Source organism: Mobula hypostoma, chromosome 15 (genome assembly GCF_963921235.1).
Source record: "Mobula hypostoma chromosome 15, sMobHyp1.1, whole genome shotgun sequence".
NCBI lineage: Eukaryota > Metazoa > Chordata > Chondrichthyes > Myliobatiformes > Myliobatidae > Mobula > Mobula hypostoma.
Genome location: NC_086111.1, coordinates 20,369,926 through 20,393,885, shown reverse-complemented (window position 1 = coordinate 20,393,885; position 23,960 = coordinate 20,369,926). Strand labels below are relative to the sequence as shown.

General features: G+C 43.8%; 1 protein-coding gene across 2 annotated transcripts in view; it reads left to right on the top strand.

The window, feature by feature from the left end:
- Positions 1-5,774: 5,774 nt before the first annotated feature.
- Positions 5,775-23,960, top strand: part of srgap3 (SLIT-ROBO Rho GTPase activating protein 3) — a 289,258-nt gene continuing 271,072 nt past the window's right edge. For both annotated transcript variants that reach the window (XM_063067831.1, XM_063067830.1), the window contains exon 1: positions 5,775-6,399. In XM_063067831.1, the coding sequence (XP_062923901.1) occupies positions 6,333-6,399 (67 nt within the window). In that variant the 5' untranslated portion in view covers positions 5,775-6,332. The remainder of the gene's footprint in view (positions 6,400-23,960) is intronic.

The window sequence follows — 23,960 nt, the reverse complement described above, 5'->3', positions numbered from 1 at the left end:
GCAAGCTAACTCTTGCCTCAAAAAGGCGGCAGCTATCCTTAGGGACCCCCACCACACTGGACATGCTCTCTTCTCAATTCTACCATCAGAGAGGAGGTACAGGAGCCTGAAGACACACACTCAGTGTTTCGGGAACAGCTTGCTGATGACCCCCCTCCTGTTTGTATATTTGTATAATTGTGCACTTGTAATGCTACTGAGACACTAATTTCCTTTGAGATCAATAAAGTATCTATCTATCTAAAGATCCTACACTTAAAAGTATGTTTAAAGATGGATTTGTAAGATTTGGACATTCTTTCTTCACTCTCAGTAGTGGGGCTGACACTGTACACAACTCAAAAAAGGGTCAGATTTGTGAGGAGGAATCACATAAAGGCAAAACATGGGATTTGAACCAAGCGCCTATGAACACCAAGTATGATCATGGCGGGCTGAATAGCCTCCTGTAGTAATGTGAATGAATAAGAAACTACTAAGGAAACTAGGACACTATGATCACTAAATATGAAAAATCTATTACAGTACATTAGAACTATTTATTGTTTATTACTTATTTATTACAGTTGCTTATCACAGTTGTTACAGCCCTGATGTAAGGTCTCAGCCCAAAATGCTGGAGGAACTCTGCTGCCTGACCTGCTGAGTTTTCCAACATTTTGTGTGCATTGCTTTGGATTTCCACTACCTGCAGAATCTCTCCTGTTTACAGTTTATTACAGTGTACAACCTGTAACATTTTTGTATTGTGACATCCTAACTCGATATTCCAAGGGGGAATATTACATGGCATGCCACATTTACACTCATATGTCACTTAATTAGTCATTCAATTCAAAATTGTTTAATGCAATTCCCAGTACAGAAGTGTAAAGGAGAATGAAATATTTGTTACTCCAATGTAGCACAAAAAGAAACATAATGATATAAAAAAACACAATAAATATAAATACATAAGATAGTTTATATACATTGATTGTACATACATAAAGTGACGCTAGGTACAGGGGTGTCTTTACATAAGGTAACTCTGAATGGAAATGACGAAGTAGTGGTGGTGGGTTAATGGGTGAGGATGTTGATCACCCTGACGTCGGTGCTCCTGGGGTGGATGCTAAGTAGCCTCTACCCTGATGGAAGTAGGACAGACAGTGTGAGTCACAGGGAGTGTGGGATCCTTCTCGATGTTACTGGCCTGATCAGAGAAAATTAACTTAAAGGCCTTAATTAACTAAATAAAAAGTAACTTAACAAGTACTTACCACAAAGATTAGTAATACTTCTCAGAACTTCAGGGAACGCCCACAGAAAAGGCAATTTCTAAGAGATTTCTCCTGCACTGTTCAGAAGACCATGTATGTTTCATGAATAGTGGCAAGGGTCATTGTGTGATAAAATGATGCGTGAGAACCAATCAGACCAAAGGAGAGGCTATACCCACACAGGGAAAGATGGGCATTGAGCAAAACCAGTGAGATGCTATGAGATGTTGTGAACATTCACCATTCTCAGGGGTAGTGGGAAGAAGACCATTTGGGAAGCAAGCAAACACAGGAGGGGAGTGAGAAGGGGGGTGTTTGGTACGATTGAGGGTATAGCGAGGAGAACTGGCAGCTTCAAGGTTGGGCTTGAGCCAAAGGGATAATAAAGCAGAGCAGATGAAATAAAGGCGGAGTTCGTGGGCCGTGGACAGAAAGTAGAGTGGAAGTGTGGAGCAAGGAGTACAGTTATATGTTCAGGGACTCGACTAGTTGGAGGAATGGAATACGGTAAAGACAAAGTAAAAATACTTTGTGGCTCACTATGGCAGCTGGGTAGGCTTCTCAGCCTTATGTGGTGCCCCGCTCTTTTGATGAATGTCCGTGATATCATAGAATGGTATTGTAGTTCTGCAAACAACAGGAATTCTGCAGATGCTGGAAATTCAAGCAACACACATCAAAGTTGCTGGCGAATGCAGCAGGCCAGGCAGCATCTCTAGGAAGAGGTACAGTCGACGTTTCAGGCCGAGACCCTTCGTCAGGACTTTGATGTGTGTTGCTTGTAGTTCTGCAATTATGGATTGGACAATCACGTTTATAGACTGTGTACTTTTTCAGACTTAAGGTTTTTACATTGAGTTTTTTTTATCTTCCGTTCCTTTTCCATTTATTTTTGTATGAGGGGAGGATGTTTGGGGGGTTAGTTTTTTTGTTTGGGGAAGGGATAATTTTTTTGGTGGGGGAATTCAATATTCCTGTTCAGTTTTGTGCAGGGCAGGGAAGTTTTTGTAGGGTTGATGATTGGGATACTGTTTGTTTTTGGACTGGGGAGCAGGGCTTGATGTTTCTCTCTGAATGACTTTCATGGTTTTCCTTTGCTTCATGGCTACCTGGAGAAATACAAATTCAGAGTTGGATATGGATACATGCTTTGATAATAAATGAACCTTTGAAAAATAATATGATCAAAGTACATACTGTGTACATTACCATTTACTGCCTCGAGATTCATTTCCTTCCAGGCATTTACAGGAAAATAAGGAAATAGCAACATGCATATTATGGAATCATCCAATTACTTAAATAACTAACTAAGAACATGAGTTGTAAAGTCCTTGAAATTAAGTCTGTAGGTTGTGGAGGTCTGTAGAGTTGAGGTGAGTGAAGGTATCCATGCTAGTTCATGAGCCTGACGGCTGCAGGGTAATAACCATTCCTAAACCTGGCGATGTGGAACCGAAGGCCCTGTACCTCCTGACCAATGGTAGTATTGGGAAGAGAGCATTTCCTGGATGGTGGGGGTCCTTGATGATGGATGTTGCTTTCTTGTGAGAGTGCTCCCTGTGAATGTGCTCAGGGGTGGGGAGGGTTTAGCCTGTGATAGACTGGGCTGTAGACTTTTCCCATTTCCGGGCATTGATGATTCCAGAGCAGGCCATGATGCAACCAGTCAGAATACTCTCCACAGGACATGTATAAAAATTTGTCAAAGTTCCAGATTACATGCCAAATCTACACAGATTTCTAAGAAAATAGAGGGCAGTCATGCCTTCTTTGTGAACCTATACAGTTCCTGGACAGAAATGCCATTTGTTGTTGACCTATTGTCATAAGGGGAGGTGCTGGGAGCGGACCCAAATGCAAGACACAGACACTGAAGTACCAGGAACAGGACTTGACTAGAGAGCAGGGACAAGAACACAGACTTGGGCTAGGACATTGGCTAGGCAAGCGGGACCAGGACAAGGAACTGGGAACTAGGGGCCTGGGCTTGGACTCCGAGCCGGAGACTGGACGAGAACCCAGAACCTGGGTCTTGACTCGGGCTCAGACCCTGGAAGTAGGCGAGGACATGACATGGCTACAGGACTGGACATGGCTTGGGTACTTCGAGGCGAGGACATGATGAGGCTTGAGTTCGGACTCTGAGCCAGAGACTGGACAAGGACCCAGAACCTGGCTCTTGACTTGGGCTTGGACTCCAGAACTAGGCAAAGACATGACGTGGTCTTGGGAGACAGGACTAGGTAAGGCTACAGGACAGAACGAGAGACTCCGGGGCAGGACGAAGGAACTCCAGTACAGAACGAAGCACATGGACAGAACGAGAACACGAAGCCTTGACTTGGTACTCAAGAACAGCCGAGCCTTGCACTTGGTACGACAGAGAACTCGGAACCTTGGACTTGGGACAACAGGAACGCAGAACACAGAGCCTTGGTCTTGCGGAGGACAGGAACACAGAGCCTTGGTCTTGCAGAGGACAGGAACACAGAGCCTTGGTCTTGCGGAGGACAGGAACACAGAGACATGGAACACAGAGCCAGAACCCCTCCTTGGGAACAGGATGTATGGCCAGGACTCATACACAGAATGCTGAACACGATGAGACAGTTCCCAACACTAGGTAGCGGCAAACAGCCAGACCTACCTAGCAAAGGCATGGACACAGAGACAGTTCAAAACAACAATAGACAGTTCCTTATCTAGACAAAGCAAGGCTCTGGACTTGGTCCAGCAGTAGAACTTGACAGCAATACAGGCAAGGATGCAGGCAAGGTTGCAGGCAAGTCTTCAGGCCAAGGCTTCAGGCAGAGGTTACAGGCCAGGCTTCAGGAAGGTGAATGGAAGAAAACAGTCCAGCAACTGAAGCTGAACCAAGGAGCTATTTATGTAGCCAGCCCAAAACGTGAATCAGCTGCCTCAATTAGAGCACCCAACAGAAAAAAGGGAAAACCAGAAAACCTGGAATAAGGAGCGATGGAACGGACCGTGAACCGGAATCTGGACTTCACGGACCGGACCATGACACCTATTATCAGGGAGAAAGCAGGAGAATGGGGTTGAGAAGGATAATAAATCAGCCTTGATGGGATGGTGGAGCAAACTGGATGAGCCTAATTCTGCTCCTATGTCTGATGGTTATGGTTGTGACAGAAGGCAAATAGATGCAGATCTAGGTCTTTCCTCAGGCAAGAATTAATCTACTTCATGACAAACCTCTCAAAGCACATCATCACAGTGGATGTAAAGCAAGTGTTACAGGTCATGGAGTCAGATTACCCTGTTCTTCCACAGGTATGACTGAAGTCTGCTCGAAGCAAGTTGATACTTCAGCTGCCAAACTGAGAGGTTAAAGATGTCAGCAAACACTCCAGCCAGTTGATCAGACAGTACTCGGCCAGGTACTCTGTCTGGCCCAAATTCTTTCCATGGGTTTGCCATCCTGAGGGATGCTCTCATGTCAGCTGAAGAGTGGGAGTAGGCTGTCAGGTTGGACTGGAGTGGGTTAGAGTTAGGGTTAAAGTTAATGGGATGGGGTAGGGTAAGTGAAAGGGAATAGGTGGGTGAGGGCTCTGTGTAGAGTAGGTTGGTGGGTGCAGAGGTCGGGGAAGAGGGAGAGATGGGGAAGGAAAGTGGAAAGGGGAAGTGGGGTATTGGAGGTGGGGAGGGTTGGAAGGGAGAGAGGGGGAGTCGTGCGGCAAGGGGGTGTAGAGTTTTCCATTCCTCAACCAGAACCAGTTTGGGGGCAGAGGGAGGTTGGGGTAGTGGAGGGAGGGGTGTGTGGAGGTGGGTAGGGGAAGGTGGAAGGGCGGGTGAGGTGACGGGAGCTGTGGGGGTGCTGAGGTGGTGGGAGGGAGACAGGGGGAAGGAGAGGGGAGGGAGAGGAGAGCGAAGGGGAGAGAGGGTGAGGGGGACAGGAAAGGTGAGGGGGTGAAGGAGTGAGGGATGAGAGGGAGGGGAGGGGAAGGGTGATGTGGGGTGCTGAGGTGAGTTGTGGGGAGTGAGGGTGGATGTATCTGTGGTTGGGTATAACCGTGGGGTAAGTGATAGGGCACGAGTAGTGACGGGTGGTACAGCAGATGGGGTCAGGTTGGATGACAGGTCCACGTTGAGGAATGGGACATCACGTACCAGTTATGCTAAAAACAATAAACGTTTACGATTAATGGCTGTGCATTGTGATACTACCCCACCTCCAGTACCCCTCCCCTCGCCTGGGTATGAGGGAGCTCCTCGCGGCCCTGATCGGGGGTAGCGGAACGGCTCGGAGCCGGACCGGACGCACATCCAACCCGCCCCTACTCCAGCGCGGACGCCTGGGCATGTGTCCGTGATCCAGTTCCTATCAGCGGCGGGGCTGGACTAAAGAAACAAACTGAATCTGGGCGTAGGGATGGTGAGGAGTCACATTGTTCCTGAAGGTGTACTCCCTGTGTAATTCAGAGGGTGTCCTGTAGGATACGGCTTCTCCCTAGGTCCTTGGTTCGGGTGGGAGGAGCGCTTGACGTCGTTCAGCCTGTGCCTGCAGTAACCAAACACTGGCTTCAGACATATTTTCTCTCTCTCCCCTTCCCTTCACTCAAATGCAGTTCGGTGCTCTGCAGCGGATTAAGTTACGGTCGGGAGGTTCCGGGACCCAGGGGAGAGTGGAGCGGGATGAGAGGTTGCGGGCAAGCCGGAGGAGGCGGCCAGACGGAAGGCAGTAAAGGGCTGCGGCGCTGAAATTGCTCCCACCAAAGACCCAGACTGGAGCAGACGCGTGTATTTCTGTTCAGGTTAGACTAGTCAGGTTTGTTTTGTGAAAAGAACCCCCGAACCCTTTAGTAATATGAATTCAGGAACGGAACAGCATTAAACTGTGTGTTTGAAAATCCCTGCTCCGCTTAGCCAAGGGGGTGAAGAAGGAGGTGTTTCTTTTTCCTCTCAATCCATATCAAAGCGTGAAACCGACACGGAGTGTGGCTGAGAGACAGTGTCCGGATTTCTCTCTTTCTTACACACACACACAACGCCTAGGTTTCCCAAGCGAAAAAAAAAGGAGTTAGACTTGCTCACCAACTGATCAGCATGTCATCTCAAGGAAGATTCAAAAAAGACAAAGAGATTACCACAGAATACGAGACCCAAGTCAAAGGTCAGTTCTTAAGAATTCGATGTTTTATTCCAGCGGAGTGGGTTGGCACGGCGTGGATTTTTTGTTTAGCCCGGACATTAACCACCTGGGTCAGTGAGTTGGGGAAATCTCGCTCTCGGCTTCTTTGCTGAAGTGGGGAGGATGGTTGTGTTTCAGAACTGCATTGCAGTATGAAGGAAGAGCTGAGGATTGCTATCAGCGATGGAAGCCTGCAGTGAACTGTGCTGTCAGACGTGTCCTGCCTATCATGTCGGGCACTTTGATCGATGCTGCTCTCCCTCCCTTTTCTATCCCAGACCTCAAATTCCTTTCCCTTCGCTCTTAAGGTTATTTATTGTGGTTAAAAAAAAGCCTGTCGAAACAACACTCCTACATTGTGAGAAATTCATTCTTAATAACTTCCGACTTCCGAGAAATATATTTAAAATGTATTGTTCCACATTTACACCCAATTAATCAGAAATCAGAAAGAAGAGTTGCGGCTCGCAAGGTTTAACCTCACTCTGCCAACACCTGGTATTTACAATGCTCTCCCGGTGGCGGAGATCCGGCAGATTTGCAGATCGCTGTACTACTGACGTCTTGAGGCCAGTTTCAGTTTTCACGGTGGAAGTCGGTGCTGTGGGGAGGGTCCTATCATTGTTCGGTTCCTCCTGTGTCTTTCAGAGTGTCTGCCACCTTCTGCCTTGGCAAAGCCAGGTGTTGGACTGGAGGCGCCAGTCCCTCTCCCTCCTCGATGTGGACCGAGCGTGGAGCTCCGTCCGTCCCGGGAATGGAATTGAATCAGCTCAGGGAGGTGACCGGTTCCTCTCCCCTTTACCCAGTTGGTTGCCTCGCCTGTTTTCTCATACTGGGTTTGGACCATGACCACGAGCTATTTGGTATCAAAGTTCCCTACCGTGTTTTTTTTCCCCTGTATCCTTTCACTACTCCTCTTCCCACCCTCAACACCTTTTCCCCCATACCCGCCGCATATGCTCCCTCATCCACCCCCTTCACCTCCGCTGACTTCTGCCTGATCTTTCATGTCTGTGCTCTCTGAGTTGAAGGCTTCCCTTGACCTTTTGTTTTGCAGAACGGGGAGAGGGCGGTTTGTATGGGTCTGGGCAGTGTGGCGTTGTAACCCCACCTTGCTGACGGAGGAGAGCTGCATCCCGCGGGAAGCAGGCATCCCTGTCCAATACCGCTCCCCTCTTTCAGGATGATGATTTACACAGGGAATTAGTGCTGATGGAGGGAAGGGAATAACCTTTTCATCACCGACAGCCCCCTGCACCTGAGACTCTCAATATCCAAACCCTGGAGTCCCAGGACACTGTCGGTGATGGATAGCAGCCAGAGAAGAGGTGCTGGAACATAACGAGAACCGTCAAGGCTCAGTGTTCAGAACAGGATGATAGATTTGTTTTATATATTCTGAAGGTTGGCTTGGTTTTCTCACCATATTCTACATCTTTGTTTTGTTTGCTGTGTGCAAGACAGCTGAGCTCCATTGGTTTTGGGGAATATTGGGATGCTACAACTGGCCTTGGTACTTTGTCGGTGAGATGAGGGGTATTGGTGGGAGAGAAGGGAAGAGGGTTAAAAAATAACCTGCTCATCCTCTTCATCACTGTGGGTACCTTCAAACTGCTGGCAAAGTACCAAGACCGTTATAGCACCCTCAATACTCCTCAGACCCTATTAAACTCAGCTGAGCCCAGTCCATCAGAGGCAAACCCCTCACCATCATTGAGCACATCTACGAGCAGGGCTAGCACAGGAAAGCAGCATCCATCATCAAGGACCCCCACCAACCAGGCCATGCCCTCTTCCTGCTACTGCCATCGGTAAGGAGGTACAGGAGCCTTAGGTCCAACACAGGACCTAATACACTTTGACCATGAGGCTCCTGAATCAGTGCAGATAACTAAACTCATCTCAACCCTGCATTGATTCCACAACCTATGGACTCTGTTTCAAGGCTGCACAACTCATGCTCTCAGATTGACTTATATTTGCACAGTTTGTCATTTTGCATGTTGGTTGGTTGTTAATCCTTGTGTGTAGTTTTTCACTGATTCTATTGTATTTCTATGTTGTTTGCCTGCAGGAAAATGAATCTCAGGGTAGTATATAGTGACGTATATGTACTTTGATAATAAATTTGCTTTGAACTTTGAATTCTGCTGGGAAATTTGCAAGGTCAGGGGAAGTGGCTTTCAGGGATGTTGTTTGCAATGCAGGGATGCACGGCCATTTGGGTGGAGGCTTTGTGGGGATCTGGTCATCATGAAATTGAACGTTGGGCACAGCTAGAAGAGAAAGAAGAGAAGGAGGAATGGGAGAAGGATAAAACCACAAACAGCTGGGAGATATAGCAAAGTAGAATGCCATAGAGTCAGAAAACATGGAAGCAAACATTTTGATCCACCAGTCTGTACCAACCATCTATCACCCAATTGCACAACTTCTGCACTTATACCATTTATACTCCCTACTTTGCAGTTAACTTCTTCACAGATTCTGCCCATAAGACTATAAGACATAGGAGCAGAATTAGGCCATTCGGCCCATCAAGTCCACTCCACAATTCTATCATGGCTGATTTATTATCCCTCTCAAATCCATTCTTATGCCTGTTCCCTGTAACCTTTAACATCCTTCCTAATCAAGAACCTATCAACATCTGCTTTAAATATACCCAATGACTTGGGCCCCACAGCCATCTGTGGCAATGAATTGCACAGATGCACCACCTTCTGCCTAAAGGAATTCCTCTTCACCTCTGTTCTCAAGGGCCATCCTTGTATTAGAAGGCTATACCCTCTGGTCCTCTGAAGAGTGGATCTCTCCACATCCACTCTATCGAGGCCTTTCAATATTTGATTGGTTTCAGTGAGATACTCCACTCCCCATCCCGCCAAGCTCCAACGAGTACAGACCCAGAGCCATCAAATGCTCTTCGTATATTAACCCTCTCATTCCCAGGATCATTCTCCTGATCCTCCTCTGGACACCCTCCAATGCCAGCCCATCCTTTCTTAGAAAAGGGGTCCCAAACAGCTCTCAATACTCCAGGTGCAATTACCACTCTCTACACACTGGGGGGGGGGGGTGATATACTGCAGTCAATCAACCTACCATGTCTTTAGGATGTGGGAGGAAATTGGCACACCCAGAGGAAACATACGTGGTTGCATGGAGAGCTTGCAAGCACCACGCAGACAGCAGCAGAAGTCAGGGCTGAATCAGTGTCACTGGAGCTGTGCCATTAGCCTACCCAAGGTTAATATCCCCCCAACCACGCACTGTCATAAGTCAGCAGCACTCTCGCTCTCTTCTATGGCCAAATTGAAAGAAAATAAGACTAGCATCTATATAGTGCCCAGGATGCCCCATAACACCAATAGGTGACTTTTGAAATGCAGCCACTTTTGTAACATATGAGATACCACATTTAGTGCCAAGAATTTGAAAGGATATGACAACTAATCCAGATGGATTCCACCCCCACATGAAAAGGAATTAAAGGCAATTTAGTAGAATACATACAGTATGCAGCAGTTGTGGATGTCTAATGGGATTCTTATACATAAAGCAGGGAGTGGAGGTCCGGGGAAGTAAGACCAATTAGTTGAATGTCTTTGCTACATGAAGTAATGGTATCTTTACTTAAAAATGTAATGAAAAGTCACTCAGGGACTCAAAACACAAAACCCAAAGCAGAGTTCAAAAAGGACTTCAATACTTGCTGAACCTTTAATGCCTTATGAAACTCTTTGATGAATAACAAGCCAATTAATATGATTAATATATTCAGTGTTTTTGGTTTCCAAAAGGTTCTAAATTGGTAATGCTTATTAGGCTGGTGAGGAAGGTCAGAGCATTGGGAGGCAAGAAATGGTAACTCAACAGTTGATTTGCCCACAGTAAACTCCACTGACAGTAACATTAATATACTGATAATCTGGAAGTTTTTTTTTCATTACTATGAGCAATAAGTTTTGGCCAGGACTCCAGGTACAACACCCGTTCTGCTTTATACCTGCAGCCCGTGGGATTTTGTTTTGTATCCATTAGAAAGGTCAGATAAACTACTAGTTTAATGGGCCTTTCTTTGTGCTGCCCTCAAAGTGCAGGACCATAGTGATGCATGGAAGTGTTGACCCAAGACTTGTGCTCAGCTTTTTGCAGTAGGGCTTACACATGCATCCTCATGACTGAGGCCTGAGTGCTAACCACCAAACTATGGTTCAAACATCGAGAATGATAAGGGACTGGTTTATTTAGTAACTGGGACAATTACGTGCATTATTACATTACCACTGCAATTTTAATTATTGCATACTTTATAATGCAATATTCTCATTGCACACTGCAATATTAATTCAAGGCATCTGGACTCAGTGGTACTGTCATACTTGAGTTTGCAATGGATGGCTAAGAATTGGTGCTAATTAATAAATGTAGAGTTACAATGTCTGTTGGTTTGTGTGTGAAAGTATAGCTCTAGTTAAGACAACAGCTGAAACCACAAAGGATCTATGAAGAAGAAAGGCAAGTTAATGATTTGGCTATAGGTTCTTCCCAAGAACTGTCCAAACAGTAACAAGAAATTGCATCGATGTTGCAAGGAGACTGTATCAACATACTTGAAGAGATCTGACCTGAACCCTGAAGTGAAATACTGAAATTTAAACTGCAAGTATCCTTGCCTGTTAGCTATGTACAACAACTGCAGAACCACCATCTGACTCTTTTTGTTCGATGCACCATTATTGTTGGTCAGCTTTAATTTTCCAAAGGAAATCTCTTGTCTCATTTTTAATTTCATAATTTAAAAAAAAGGTTTTTAACTTCTTTCGGGGACAGATCTGAAATTTTGTTCTTCCAAAGACTGAGGAGAGAAGGAAAAATTTTGTGCATAAATACATTGCTGAGAAGCATTAGCAAGACATGTACTCACTTGGTCTATTTATACATTGGTGGTTGTAGAGAAAGGTTAACGCATTGATATAAAGAAAAGAGGAATCACATTTGTACAGAGCCTTGCATAATGTCAGGACATTGCAAAGTTTTATTTCAAAAATGGACTTTATTTCCAATCATATAATAATAAATACAATCAGTATGTCTTTCTCTAAGTTGAATATAGTGTTAATTCAGTGTATTGTCCTACAGTGAATCAACACCACAACCTATAGACTCATTTTCAGGGATTCTATGCTTCATGTTCTCAGTATTATTTATTTACTTTTTTATTATTGGCACAATTTGTCCTCTTTGGTGTTTGTCAGTCTTTGCTATTTATAGTAACAAACACGAAATGCTAGAGGAACTAGCAGGTCAGGCAGCATCTATGGAGAGGAATAAGGAGTCCACGTTTCTGGCTAATACCCTTCACCAGGACTGGAAAGGAAAGGGAAGGGGCAGCCGGGGAAGTGGGAAGAGTACAATCTAGAAAGTGTTAGGTGAAGCAAGGTGAGTTGGGGAGGGGTGATGAAGTGAGAAGCTGGGAGGTGATGAGGGGAAGAAGTAAAGGGTTTGGAGCAGAAGGAATCTAATAGGAGAGGAGAGTGGACCATGGGAGAAAGGGAAGGAGGAGAGGCACCAGGGGGAAGTGAGAGGTAGGTGAGGAGAAGTGAAGAGGTAAGAAGGGGGCCAGAGTGAGGAAACCGGAGGAAGGGGGAAGGAGAGGGGGAAAATTACCAAAAGTGGAGACAAACGTTCATGCTGTCAGGTTGGAGGCAGGTTTGTTATGTATATTTTTTTTGATAAATTCTATTATATTTCTTGATTTTCCTATAAATGCCTGCAACAAAATGAATCACAAGGTAGTATATGCTGACATATACATACTTTAATAATTGAACTTTGAACACCACTCACGTTCCTCCAAAAACAATGCAACAGTGAAAGGTTGTTACAAATGACCTGACCACCCGCCCCCCCCCCCCCACAACCCTGTGACTAGTAGTGTTAGAACACTACACTCTGCTCCTCCTGGTTATGAACCCACAGTTTTCTGACGCAATATCGGTACATTCTAGCCATGATGTCAAGTATCAGAAAACATTTTACCCTCATTCTGTTTTACATTTCACACAGCTGTGTGTGCAACTCAAACAGGATGGTCAGGACATACACAACAACATTAGAAATAGGAACAGGACCATCCAGCCCTTTGTGCCTTCTCTGCCATTCAACAAGCTTATGATTAATCTTCTGTCTCTGCGTCAAACCCATATTCCTTCTTTTCCTTAATACCCAAAATTCCATTGCCCTCTGTGCAGAAGATGCTCCAGGACTGGGCCCCACAGCCGTCTGGGTGGAGAACTACAACAATTTTCTGCTTTTTGGATACAACCATTTGGTCCTCTCGCCTGAATGGTTGACACCTTATTTCGCAATTGTGGAACACACACTCCATTCCGTTCATCCACTCTGTCAAGTCCACAAGAATTGAAATGCCTTAATCTGTGTCGTGCTGATGTTGGCCAATAGCTGATGATACTCAGGTCAATTGGAGTGCCAATTGCTTCTGTTGGAGTGTAACTTATGAACAGTCAGCCGTCAGCTAAATACGTTGGTCAAACGTCAGCCCCTCAACCTCTCGCCCTTCATGTCATCCCAATTTCAGAGCACTGAATGGAGTATCTGGTCAATCCTCGATGCCCAGTGAATGATTCACTTGAGGCCATAAGACATGAGAGCAGATTAGTGCCATTCAGTCTGCTGTACTGTTTTATCATGGCCAATTTATTGTCCCTCTCAACCCCATTCTCCTGCCTTCTCCCTGTAACATTCTGCACCCTTACTAATCAAGACACTATTAACCTTTGCTTTAAATATACCCATTTGTTTGCCTGCACAGATATGTGTGGGCTTTGTGGTGTGGTTCTAGACTCCCCCATTATAGGAAATATCCACACCCACTATATCTAGACCTTTTAATACTCAACAGGATTCAATGAGATCCCACCCTTCATTCTTCTAAACTCCAGCAAGTACCAGCCCAGAGCCATCAAAGACTCATCATACGTTAAACCACTGATTCATCAGATAATTCTCATGGATCTACTCTGGACCCTCTCCAATGCCAGCATATCCCTTCTTAGATAAGGGGCCCAAAACTGCTCACAATACTCTGAGTGTGGTCTGACCAATGACTTAAAAACACTCCGCATTATATCCTTGCTTTTATATTCTAGTCACCTTGCAATGAATGCCAATGTCATATTTGCCTTCCTTACGCCTGACTCCACATGTAAGTTAACCTTTAGGGAATCCTACACGTGGACTCCCAAGTTCCTTTACACTTCTGATTTCAAGAATTTGCTCCCTATTCAGAAAGTAATCTATGCCTTCATTCTTTCTACCAAAGTGCATGACCGTACACTTCCCTACACTGTATTTCATCTGCCACTTCTTTGCTCATACTCATAATCTGTTTTAAGTCCTGCTGTGGACTCCCTGCTTGTCAAAACTACCACCCCTCCATCTACCTCCACATCATCTGCAAACCTGGACACAAAGCCGTCAATTCCATTATCCAAATTATTGATATATAACATGAAAAGATGCATCTCCAACACTGACCCCTGCTGAACACCACTCGTCACTGGCAGCCAGCCAGAAAAGGCCCCTTTTATTCCCACTCTTTGTCTCCTGCCACTCACCCAATCATCTATCTGTGCTAGTATCTTTCCTGTAATATCATGAGCTCTTATCTTGTTTAGTTGCCTCATGTGCAGCACCTTGTCATAAGCCTTCTGAAAATCTAGGTAAGCAACATCCACTGACTCTCCTTTGTCAATCTTGCCTGTTATTTCCTCAAAGAATTCCAACAGATTTGTCAGGCAAGATTTCCCTCAAGGAAACAATGCTGACGTTGGCCTATTTTATCTACTGCGTCCAAGTACCCTGAAACCTTATCGTTAACAATTGACTCCAAATCTTCTCAACCACTGAAGTCAGGCTAACTGGCTTATAATTTCCTGTCTTTTACCTCCCACACTTCTTAAAGTGTGGAGTGACATTTGCAATTTTCCAGTCATCCAGAACTTCTCCAGACTCTAGTGATTCTTGAAAGGTCAGCACTAATGCCTTCATAATCCCTTCAGCCATCTCTTTCAGAAACCTGCAGTATAGTCATCTGGTCCACTTGACTTATCTACTTTCAAACCTTTTAGCTTCCCACGCACCTTCTCCTCAGCAATAACAACTACGCTCACTTCTGCCCATGATACTCTTGAATTTCAGCATACTGCTGGTGTCTTCTGCAGTGAAGACTGATGCAAAATACTTATTGAGTTTGTCTGCCGTTTCTTTGTCCGCCATTACAACCTCTCCAGCATCATTTTCCAGTGGTCCAATATCCACTCGAACCTCTCTTTTACTTTTTATATATCTGAAAAAAACTTTTGGTGCCCTCTTTTACATTATGGGGTAGCTTACCTTCGTGTTTCATCCTTTCTGCCCTTCCAATCAATTTTGGCCAACTCCTCCATAATCTGCCTCTGTAGTTCCCTTTACCAAAGTACTGATACATCTGATTTTAGCTTCTCCCTCTTAAACTGCAGACTTCTCAAGGTCATGGAATTTCATTTCATTAACTGTGCTTAATGGGAAAGGGAGACCAAACAGAAGAAATTTTGGGTGGGGGGAGGGATTCGGCCAGGATAGACTATGTTTGACCCAGAATAACATAGTATTATATTTGCAAAATGTCAAGGGAGATGCTAACGATGAAAATTTGGAGGAGACAGTGCAACAAGTCTTAATTTCAACAGCAATGTATCCTCAGTGGAGGGAAGTGTCCACTGGATCAGACAAGAACATCCAATTTAACAATTGTAGCAGGGAATGTTTTTTAGGTAAGAGCCTTCTGACTGAATCTCTGGAGTGTAAATTCAGATGGTAAGAAACTGAGATTGTTCATGGTCCTACAAATAAATTACTATATAGTTTATTTCACCATAGGTAGTTAATGCAGACTTCAAACACTGCAGGAACGTCATTCTGAATCTTCCCTATGTCATGGTTATGGAACTCAAGAGATTCTGCAGATGTTGGAAATCCAGAGCAACACACACAAAATGCTGGGGGAATGCAACAGGTTGGGCAGCACCTATGGAGGGGAATAAACAGTTAGCATTTCAGTCTGAGACCCTTCATCAGGACTCATTATTGGCAGATGTTCATACTTCCTGGGGTGAAATGTCCATTTCTCTGGCATATAATTGAGAGATAGACGTTTAATGCCTCATCACACAAGGCCTCACAACATCTCTTCATGAGCTAAAGCATCTTAACAGAAGCTTAGAGATTCTGCCAGGCCATGGGTAGGGATCTTTCTTGGGGTACACAAGAGATTCTGCAGATGCTGGAAATAGAGCCAATTACCTATTGGAGGAACACAGCAAGTCAAGCAGCATTCACAGAGACACAAAACCCCCATTGGAGAGAGGGAGCAAACTTCTTTAAAGAGACTTTGCATGGAACAGTAAATTGGAGACACAGGGACTGCTGATGTTTAAATCTGGAGCAAAAACCAAACTACTGGAGGAAGATGCCCTTCCCCCAGTAGTCTGGTTTAGAGCTGATGAGATTAGAGCTAATGAGAAGTTCAATATCTGGTGACTGCACTCCAGAACCTCAGACACTGAGCAGATGATAGTTGCTTTGACTTGTATTTGGAAGTTGGGTTCCAAGCCACTGTCAACTCTCTCATGGTAGAACGCAAGAGAATGAGCCTGACACTAAATATCCATTAGATCAAGGTCACCTGCTGCATCACACTGCCTCCCCCGCAACACCCCCGGCTTAATAAAGGGTCAAGACCCCATAAAACCTGAACCACTTCCCATATTTCTGGAGCCTCCTCTTGGTGATGAAGTTTACTGCCATTTTCATTGTATAGCACAAACTTTTGGTTACGTTGCATGATCGAGATCTCAGATCGCACATAAAACAGATTCAGATTGAATTATATATCGCACGTACATTGAAACTACAGCGAAATGAGTCGTTTGCATTAACAACCGATGTAACATAATGAAGTGCAGGGGCAGCCCACAAGTGTCGCCACACATGCCCACAATTCCCGGCAGAACAACACAGAGCACGACAAACAAAACAAGACGGGTTCCTCTCTCCCACCCACACACATTGGCAGCACTGGTCATTGCCCCTATGTTTATGAGTACTCGTTTGCAAACAAAAGCAATAGTTTGTACCATTCAGGGCCAAATATTGAAAGGCCTAAATAAACTGGACATGGAAAGAATGTGGGAAAGTCTAGACCAGAGGGTACAGTCTCAGAATAGAAGCACTTCCCTTTAGAAAAGAGGTGAGAAAGAATTTCTTTAGCCAGAGGCTGGTGAATCTGTGGAATTCAGTGCCATAGAAGGTTGTTGACTGTGGAGGCCAAGTCATTGGGTATTTTTAAAGCAGAGGTTGGGAGGTTCTTGAATACTAAGGGTGTCAAAGGTTACAGGGAAATGGAATGAGAACTGAGTTGAGAAGGAAAGAAATCAGACTTGATGAGCCAGATGGTTTAATTCTGCTCCTATGTTTTGTGATCTCCAACCCTAGGATAGGATTGTCTTTGGAAGACTTTTGATAAGGTGATCTACAGGGTAGCACTGATGCCAGCTTCTCAATCTCCTTTGGAGATGTTGGCCACTTACAGCAGATGTTTTAAGGCAATGGGACACCAGCATCAATGGGATCTCCATAAAATCCTAAATCACTAGAAGGAAAAAATGAGTAAATACCTGTGACTTTTTCCAAGTCTACAACAATAGGATGGATCCCCAAAGTATACTCAGTCAGTTTCACTGAATTGATTAGTATTTGGTTAACATATTGGATCTGGACTCTTGAAACAGAATCAGAATCAGGTTTAATATCACTGGCATATGTCGTGAAATTTGTTGTATCATGGTAGCAGTACATTTCAATACACAATAATATAACTGAAATTACAGTACAAAATATATATTAAAAATTAATTAAGTTGTGCAAACAGAGAACCAAAAGAAAAGGAAATAAAGAGTGAGGTAGTGTTCATGGTTCAATATCCATTCAGATATCTGATGGTGGAGGGGAAGAAGCTGTTCCTGAATCACTGAGTGGGTTTTCAGGCTCCTGTACCTCCTCCTTGATGGTAGCAATGAGAAGAGGTATGTCCTGGGTAATGGAGGTCCTTAATGATGAATGCTGCCTTCTTGAGACATTGCCTTTTGAAGTTGTTCTCGATGCTGGGGAAACTAGTGCCTATGATGGAGTTGACTGGGTTTACAACCTTCCATAGCTTCTTCCTGTCCTGCGCAGTGGCCCATCCATACCAGACAGTGATGCAACCAATTAGAATAATTTCCACTACATATCTGGAGAAATTTGCCAGAGTTTTTGTTCACATACCAAGCCCCCTCCAACTCTTAATGAAATAGAGCCACTGTTGTGCTTTCTTTGCAGTTGTATCTATATGTTGGGCCCAGGATGGATCTTCAGAGATGTTGACACCCAGGAACTTGAAACTGCTCACCCTTTCCACTCCTGGTCCCTCAAGAAGGACTGGTGTGAGATCCCTTGACTTTCCCTTGCTGAAGCCCACAATCAATTCCTTGGTCTTATTGCCGCTGAGAACTAGGTTGTTTCTGTGACGCTGCTCAACCAACTGATCTATCTCCCTCCTATATGTCTCCTCGTCATCATCTGAAATTCTGCCATGCATAGTTGCATCATTGGCAAATTTATACATGGTGTTTGACCTGTTCCTAGCCACACAGTCATGGGTGTAGACAGAATAGAGCAGTGGGCTAAGCACACATCTTTGAGGTGCTCAAGTGTTGGTTGTCCACGTGGAGGAGATGTTATTTCCAGTCTGCACTGACTGTGGTTTTCTGGTGAGAAGGTCAAGGAGCCAGTTATAGACGGAGCTACAGAGGCCCAGGTTTTGGAATTTATTGATTAGAACTGAGGGTAGGATGGTGTTGAACGCTGAACTGTACACAATAAACAGAAGCCTGACATAGGTATTACTATTGTCCAGGTGATCCAAGGCCTGCAGATCATAACAGACTTAATAAACATCAGACTGAAAGTATAGGTGGCCCTTTGAGTCTGCACTGCTATTCATTATGATCTTGGCTGATCTTGTATCTCTGTGACATTTACCAGTGCAATCCTCATATTCCTTTAGAGTCATAGAGAAGTACAGCACAGAAACAGACCCTTTGGCCTATCTAATCCATGCCAAAACCATTTAAACTGCCTACTCCCATCAGGCTGCACTGGGACCATTGCCCTTCTTACCCCTATCATCCATGTACCTATTCAAACATTGAAGTCGAGCTTGCATGCAGCACTTGTGCTGGCAGCTCTTACGACCCTCTGAGGGAAAAAGTTTCCCCTCATGTCCCCCTTAAACTTCTCACCTTTCACCTTTAACCCATGATCTCTTGTTGTAATTCCACCTAACCTCAGTGGAAAAAACCTGCTTGCATTTACTCTATCTACACCCTTCATAATTTTGCATACCTCTATCAAATCTCCCCTCAATCTTCTACATGCTAAGGAATACAGTCCTAATGTATTCAATCTTTTCATATAACTCAGGTCCTCCAGAACTGGCAACATCCTTGTAAATTTTCTCAGTACTCTTTCAACCTTGTTTTCATCTCTCCTGCAGGGAGGTGACCAAAACCGCATACAATGTTACAAATTAGGCCTCCTTAATGTCTTATACAAGTTCAACATAACATCCCATCTCCTGTACTCATTACATTGATTTATGAAGTCCAATGTTCCAAAAGCTTTCTTTATGACCCTAACTACATGTGATGGCACTTTCAACAAATTATAGATCTGTATTCCCAGATCTCTGTGTTCTACCATTCCCTGTGTAAGACCTACCCTGGTAGATCTCACCAAAGTGCAAAACCTTGTACTTGGCTGCATTGAATCCCACCTGCCATTTTTCAGCCCATTTTTCCAGCTGATACAAATCCCTCTGCAAGCCATGATAGCCTTCCTCGCCGTCCACTACACTCCCAATCTTGGTGTCTTTTACAAATTTGCTGATCCAGTTAACTACATTGTCATGCAAATCATTGATGTTGATGACGAAGGACCCAGCACTGATCCTTGTGGCACTCCATGAGTCACAGCACTCCAGTCAGAGAGGCAACCATCAACTACCATTCTGACGCTTCTCCCACAAAGCCAATGTCCAAACCCATTACCTCATCTTGAATGCCGAACGACTGAACCTTCTTGACCAACCACCCAAGCAGGACCTTGTCAAATGCCTTGCTAAAGTCCAATTTATTCCAATAATGGCTGAATCTCCACAACCTTCTGAGATAAAGAATTCTAAATGTTTACTGCTGTTTGAGCAGGGCAATCTCACAGCCATCCCTTTAAGAATTCTGTAAATTTCAATGAATTCTCCACTTGTTTAAAGTCTAAAGACTACATTTCCAAGCACACTATTTCTGTTTGTATACAAATGTCATCCATGGATGAATCTCAGGGCAGTATATGACGACATAAATGTACTTTTATAATAAATTTACTCTGAACTTGAAGTTGAGTGAATCCCTGCTGTTGCACTTCCTCAATGACAAATACGTTCTCTCATAGGTTAATGACACCAAATCAGTGCACAAGTCTCTAGACATGGTCTCTCCATATACAATTACAATAAGATTTCCTTATCCTGAATTCAGAACCCCTCGTAATAAAGACTAACATACTATTTGCCTTTCTAATTGCATGTTGGCCTTAAATGATTGGTGAACAGCAAAATACACCATTTTCTGGTCATGACCACCACAATATGAACTCAATTTCAAGGACTCTACAGCTCATGTTCTTACCATTTATTATTACTGCTATTTATTCAAGCTGCTAAAACCTAAGGCAGGGGCATAACCAAGCACACTCATTTCTTAATTGCTAGAACTTTTGGAATATTCTAGTGGTGTTCAGTAAATATTGTACATAAATGTTGTTGGGTTGGCTTAATTGTTTAACGCCCTTGTGTAGTGACTTTGGGATGATACCAGTTGTAGATATTATAATTGGGACAATGTATACCCTGTTCATGTTCCATAGTCTTTAAATTTCTTCTTTTAATTTAGCATACTAGTGTTTTTCACTAATTAATTTGTGTATGTTATGTGTGTTTGGAATAGCTATATCTATTAAATAAGTTGTTCTTGCTTGCTTATCCTGTATTATAATACTGGATGGTTATTATGGATTGTTCTACCTGTAATAATATCATTATTACTATTTATTTATTTTTTTGTATTTGCACAGTTTGTCTTCTTTTGCACAAACTGTGTGAAAAGAAGACAAGGTTGTTTATTAGTCTTTGTTCTACTGTGTATGCCTGCAAGAAAATATATCTCAGGGTAGTAGATGGGAACATACCCATACTTTGTAAAGTACTTTGAACCCTGTTGGTGGCTTAACATTTCTCCACACTGATTCTCTAGAAATATCAAGCAGGCATAGGAAGAGTTTCAAGGATGTGCTCAAAGCCACCTTGAAGAAATGCAACATGCCCACAGATTTCTGGGACTCGCTGGATGTGACTACTCAAATTCAACCAGGAACATATGGGACAGTATTGAGAACCTTGAGATTATGCATCAGGAATACACAGAGTCCCCATAAAAGCTGTTCAAGGAGTGAGCCACTTCCCAAATTAGCCCCCTCACTATCAGACATCTCATGCCCCATTTCTAGAAGAGTCTGACGCAGTATTTCAACCTGGTTCCTTTCCTCCCACAAATGCTGTTTGAGCCATTGAGTTCTTCCAGAGATTATTTGTAGCAGCCTCATTAATTGCCTCATCCCACAGCATCTGCAGTGGAAGCCGGTAATCCACAAACCAAACAGACTGCCTAAGGAGATATCTACGCCACATGGTTTATACAGAAGCACCATGGGCCTGCCTCATATTGAACCTCTCTGACAGATTATTTCCACAGTGGCTTCTTTGTGCCTTGTGTGGTAGATTTCCAGTTAATGTGAAATTAGACTTAAATTCTGAGCTGGGCTGATATTGTCCAGACCTTACTTTTTGAAAGTCCTGGAAGCGTTTAGTTCATTGGCTCATGACGAAGAGTAGGATCTTAAAAGAGACTGAAAATAATTCTGTGCTAGTTCAACAAAGGCCGATTAAAATTTTGACAATGGGCTTTCAGTCCCTCTGGTCCCTGGTTCTGTGTGTCGAGAAAACATTGGGTAAAAGGACTTCCTTTTTGGTGCTGGAAATAATATATCAAAAAGTGTGCAAGTAGCACTAAGTTGTAGAGCACTTTCTAATGGGACACTGGACACTGGACGCACAAAATTCCCTCTCCATAGTCCTCTTGAAACCTCATCAAGATGCTGCTCATGCCATGAAAGATTATAAGGTGTTGGTCAAAAGGTCATCTCCTGCAGTAGCAGAAAAACAGGCCATTCAACCCAGCAGATCAGTGCTATCTTGTACTCATGTCATCTAATTGATAGTTGGTTTCTTATTGTCACTTGTATTGTGCTACTGTAAAAAATCTTTGTTCTGCACAGTGTCCATACAGATCATTTTAAAACATCAGTACAGTGAGGTAGTACTAATGGAAAAGCAATAACAAAATTTCAAAGTAAATTTATTATCGAAGTATCGATGTCACTGTATACTGCCCTGAGATTCTTTTTCTTGTAGCCATTCACAGTAGAACAAAGAAATACAGTAGAAGCAATAAAAAACTACACACATAGACTAACAACCAAAGTGAAATAGAAGGTAAACTGTGCAAATATAAAAAAAAATAATAATAACGAATAATGAATAAATAACACTGAGAACATGAATGGCAGAGTCCTTGAAAGTGAGTCTGTAGGTTGTGGAACCAGTTCAGTGTTGAGGTGAGTGAAGCTATCCCCTCTGGTTTAAGAGTCTGATGGTTGAGGGGTAATAACTATTCCTGAACCTGGTGGTGTGGGACTGAAGGCTCGTGTACCTCCTTCCTGATGGCAACAGTGAGAAGAGAGCGTGGCCTGGATGGTGGGGGTTGTTGATAATGGAACTTGGAACAGAATGCAGAATATAAGCAGATTTGAAAGAACATTGACAGTAGTTCCTAAAGTCATAACATTTATATTTAAAAGCGTAGAACAATTACAATAGATTTGATGACTACATCTGTCACAATTTCTAATGTGATCCATATATTGTTTTGAAAATCATAGGAAATGTAGATGCTGGAAATATGACATTTAAAAAAAATAGGAAGTACAGGAAACACTCAGCAGGACAGGCAGCATCTGTAGTGAAAGAAACAGAGTAAACGTTTCATCTCAGAAAATCCTTTCAACCAGCAGACACATATTCCTCTTGTCCCCACCCTGGTCTGTTACTCCGATCGCAGCAACACTTCCCGTCTTCTGGCACTGAAATAAGTGTAGGAGGTACTGCAAACTCTCAGCTGCTCAGTCAGCATCTGCAGAAAGAGAAGCCGGGTTAATGTTCCAAGGCAAAGACCCTGCAGCAGAACTATGGATTTTTTTCTCCTCTGTGTGTTTATCCAGCTTCCCCTTCATCTCTGCTATTCACCACAATTGTGGCAGTCACTCCCCTCTGAGTGAAGAGCGTTCCCTATGTTGCCCTACTGATATTGTCCTCCCTGGTTAATGCTACCCACATTCTCCATTTGCCCTCCAGGTTACCCTCACTATTTGTGTGGGAGCAGTTGAATGAGTGAGTGAGGGACATCATCCCAGCAGATCAGAATGAGGGACTGTGATATCAGTGAGTGAGCACTCGAAAACAACCTCGACCAGGAGATGGGAGTCAGTGAGAGGTCAGAGCAGGTTGGGGTTGTGTTGCTCATTTTCTCACCTCACTCAGTCATCCGCCACCATCATAGAAGTGGGAGCATCAGAAGATGAAGTGCAGTTCTTGCAGGCCACGAATGTGGCCCAATAACACAGAGCCTAAGGATGAATCAGGTTGTTGGTATCAATTGTCGTACGGTTCATGACCTGAATTAACTATAGACATCATTAAGGATCGACTTTATTCATCATATGCACTTACATCTTTTAGGAATTTGCTGTGGTGTGTTAGTCATTTACTCGTTCTGGTACTGTACACTGCTATTAATGCAAACGGCTAGTTCTCTGTGTACAGATCTGGCATTTTTAGTAAGATATGATGGCAGGAAGATTTAGAGGAAGCTTTGCTGTTTAATATTCTGTGCAGCAGCTGCCTTGGGAGTGTTGGATGGGACAGTACAGTAGAATCTTTATTGTCTATCACAGCATCAAAGCACTGTATCTGGGAACATTTGCCATTGACTGCCTGCAATGATAGCACTCCTTGCCTGGACTTGCACAACGTTCACTTTTACATAAGGAACTCCCTCAAAGAAATGAGGAACTCAGGGTAACACCTCCCACAACTTTTTTTTCCCGAAAGACAAAGAGTAGCTTAATTTGTCACACGTCTATTGAAACATACATTGTGTCAAATCTAATCAGTGAGTTTTGTTCTGGGCAACCCACTACTGTTGCCA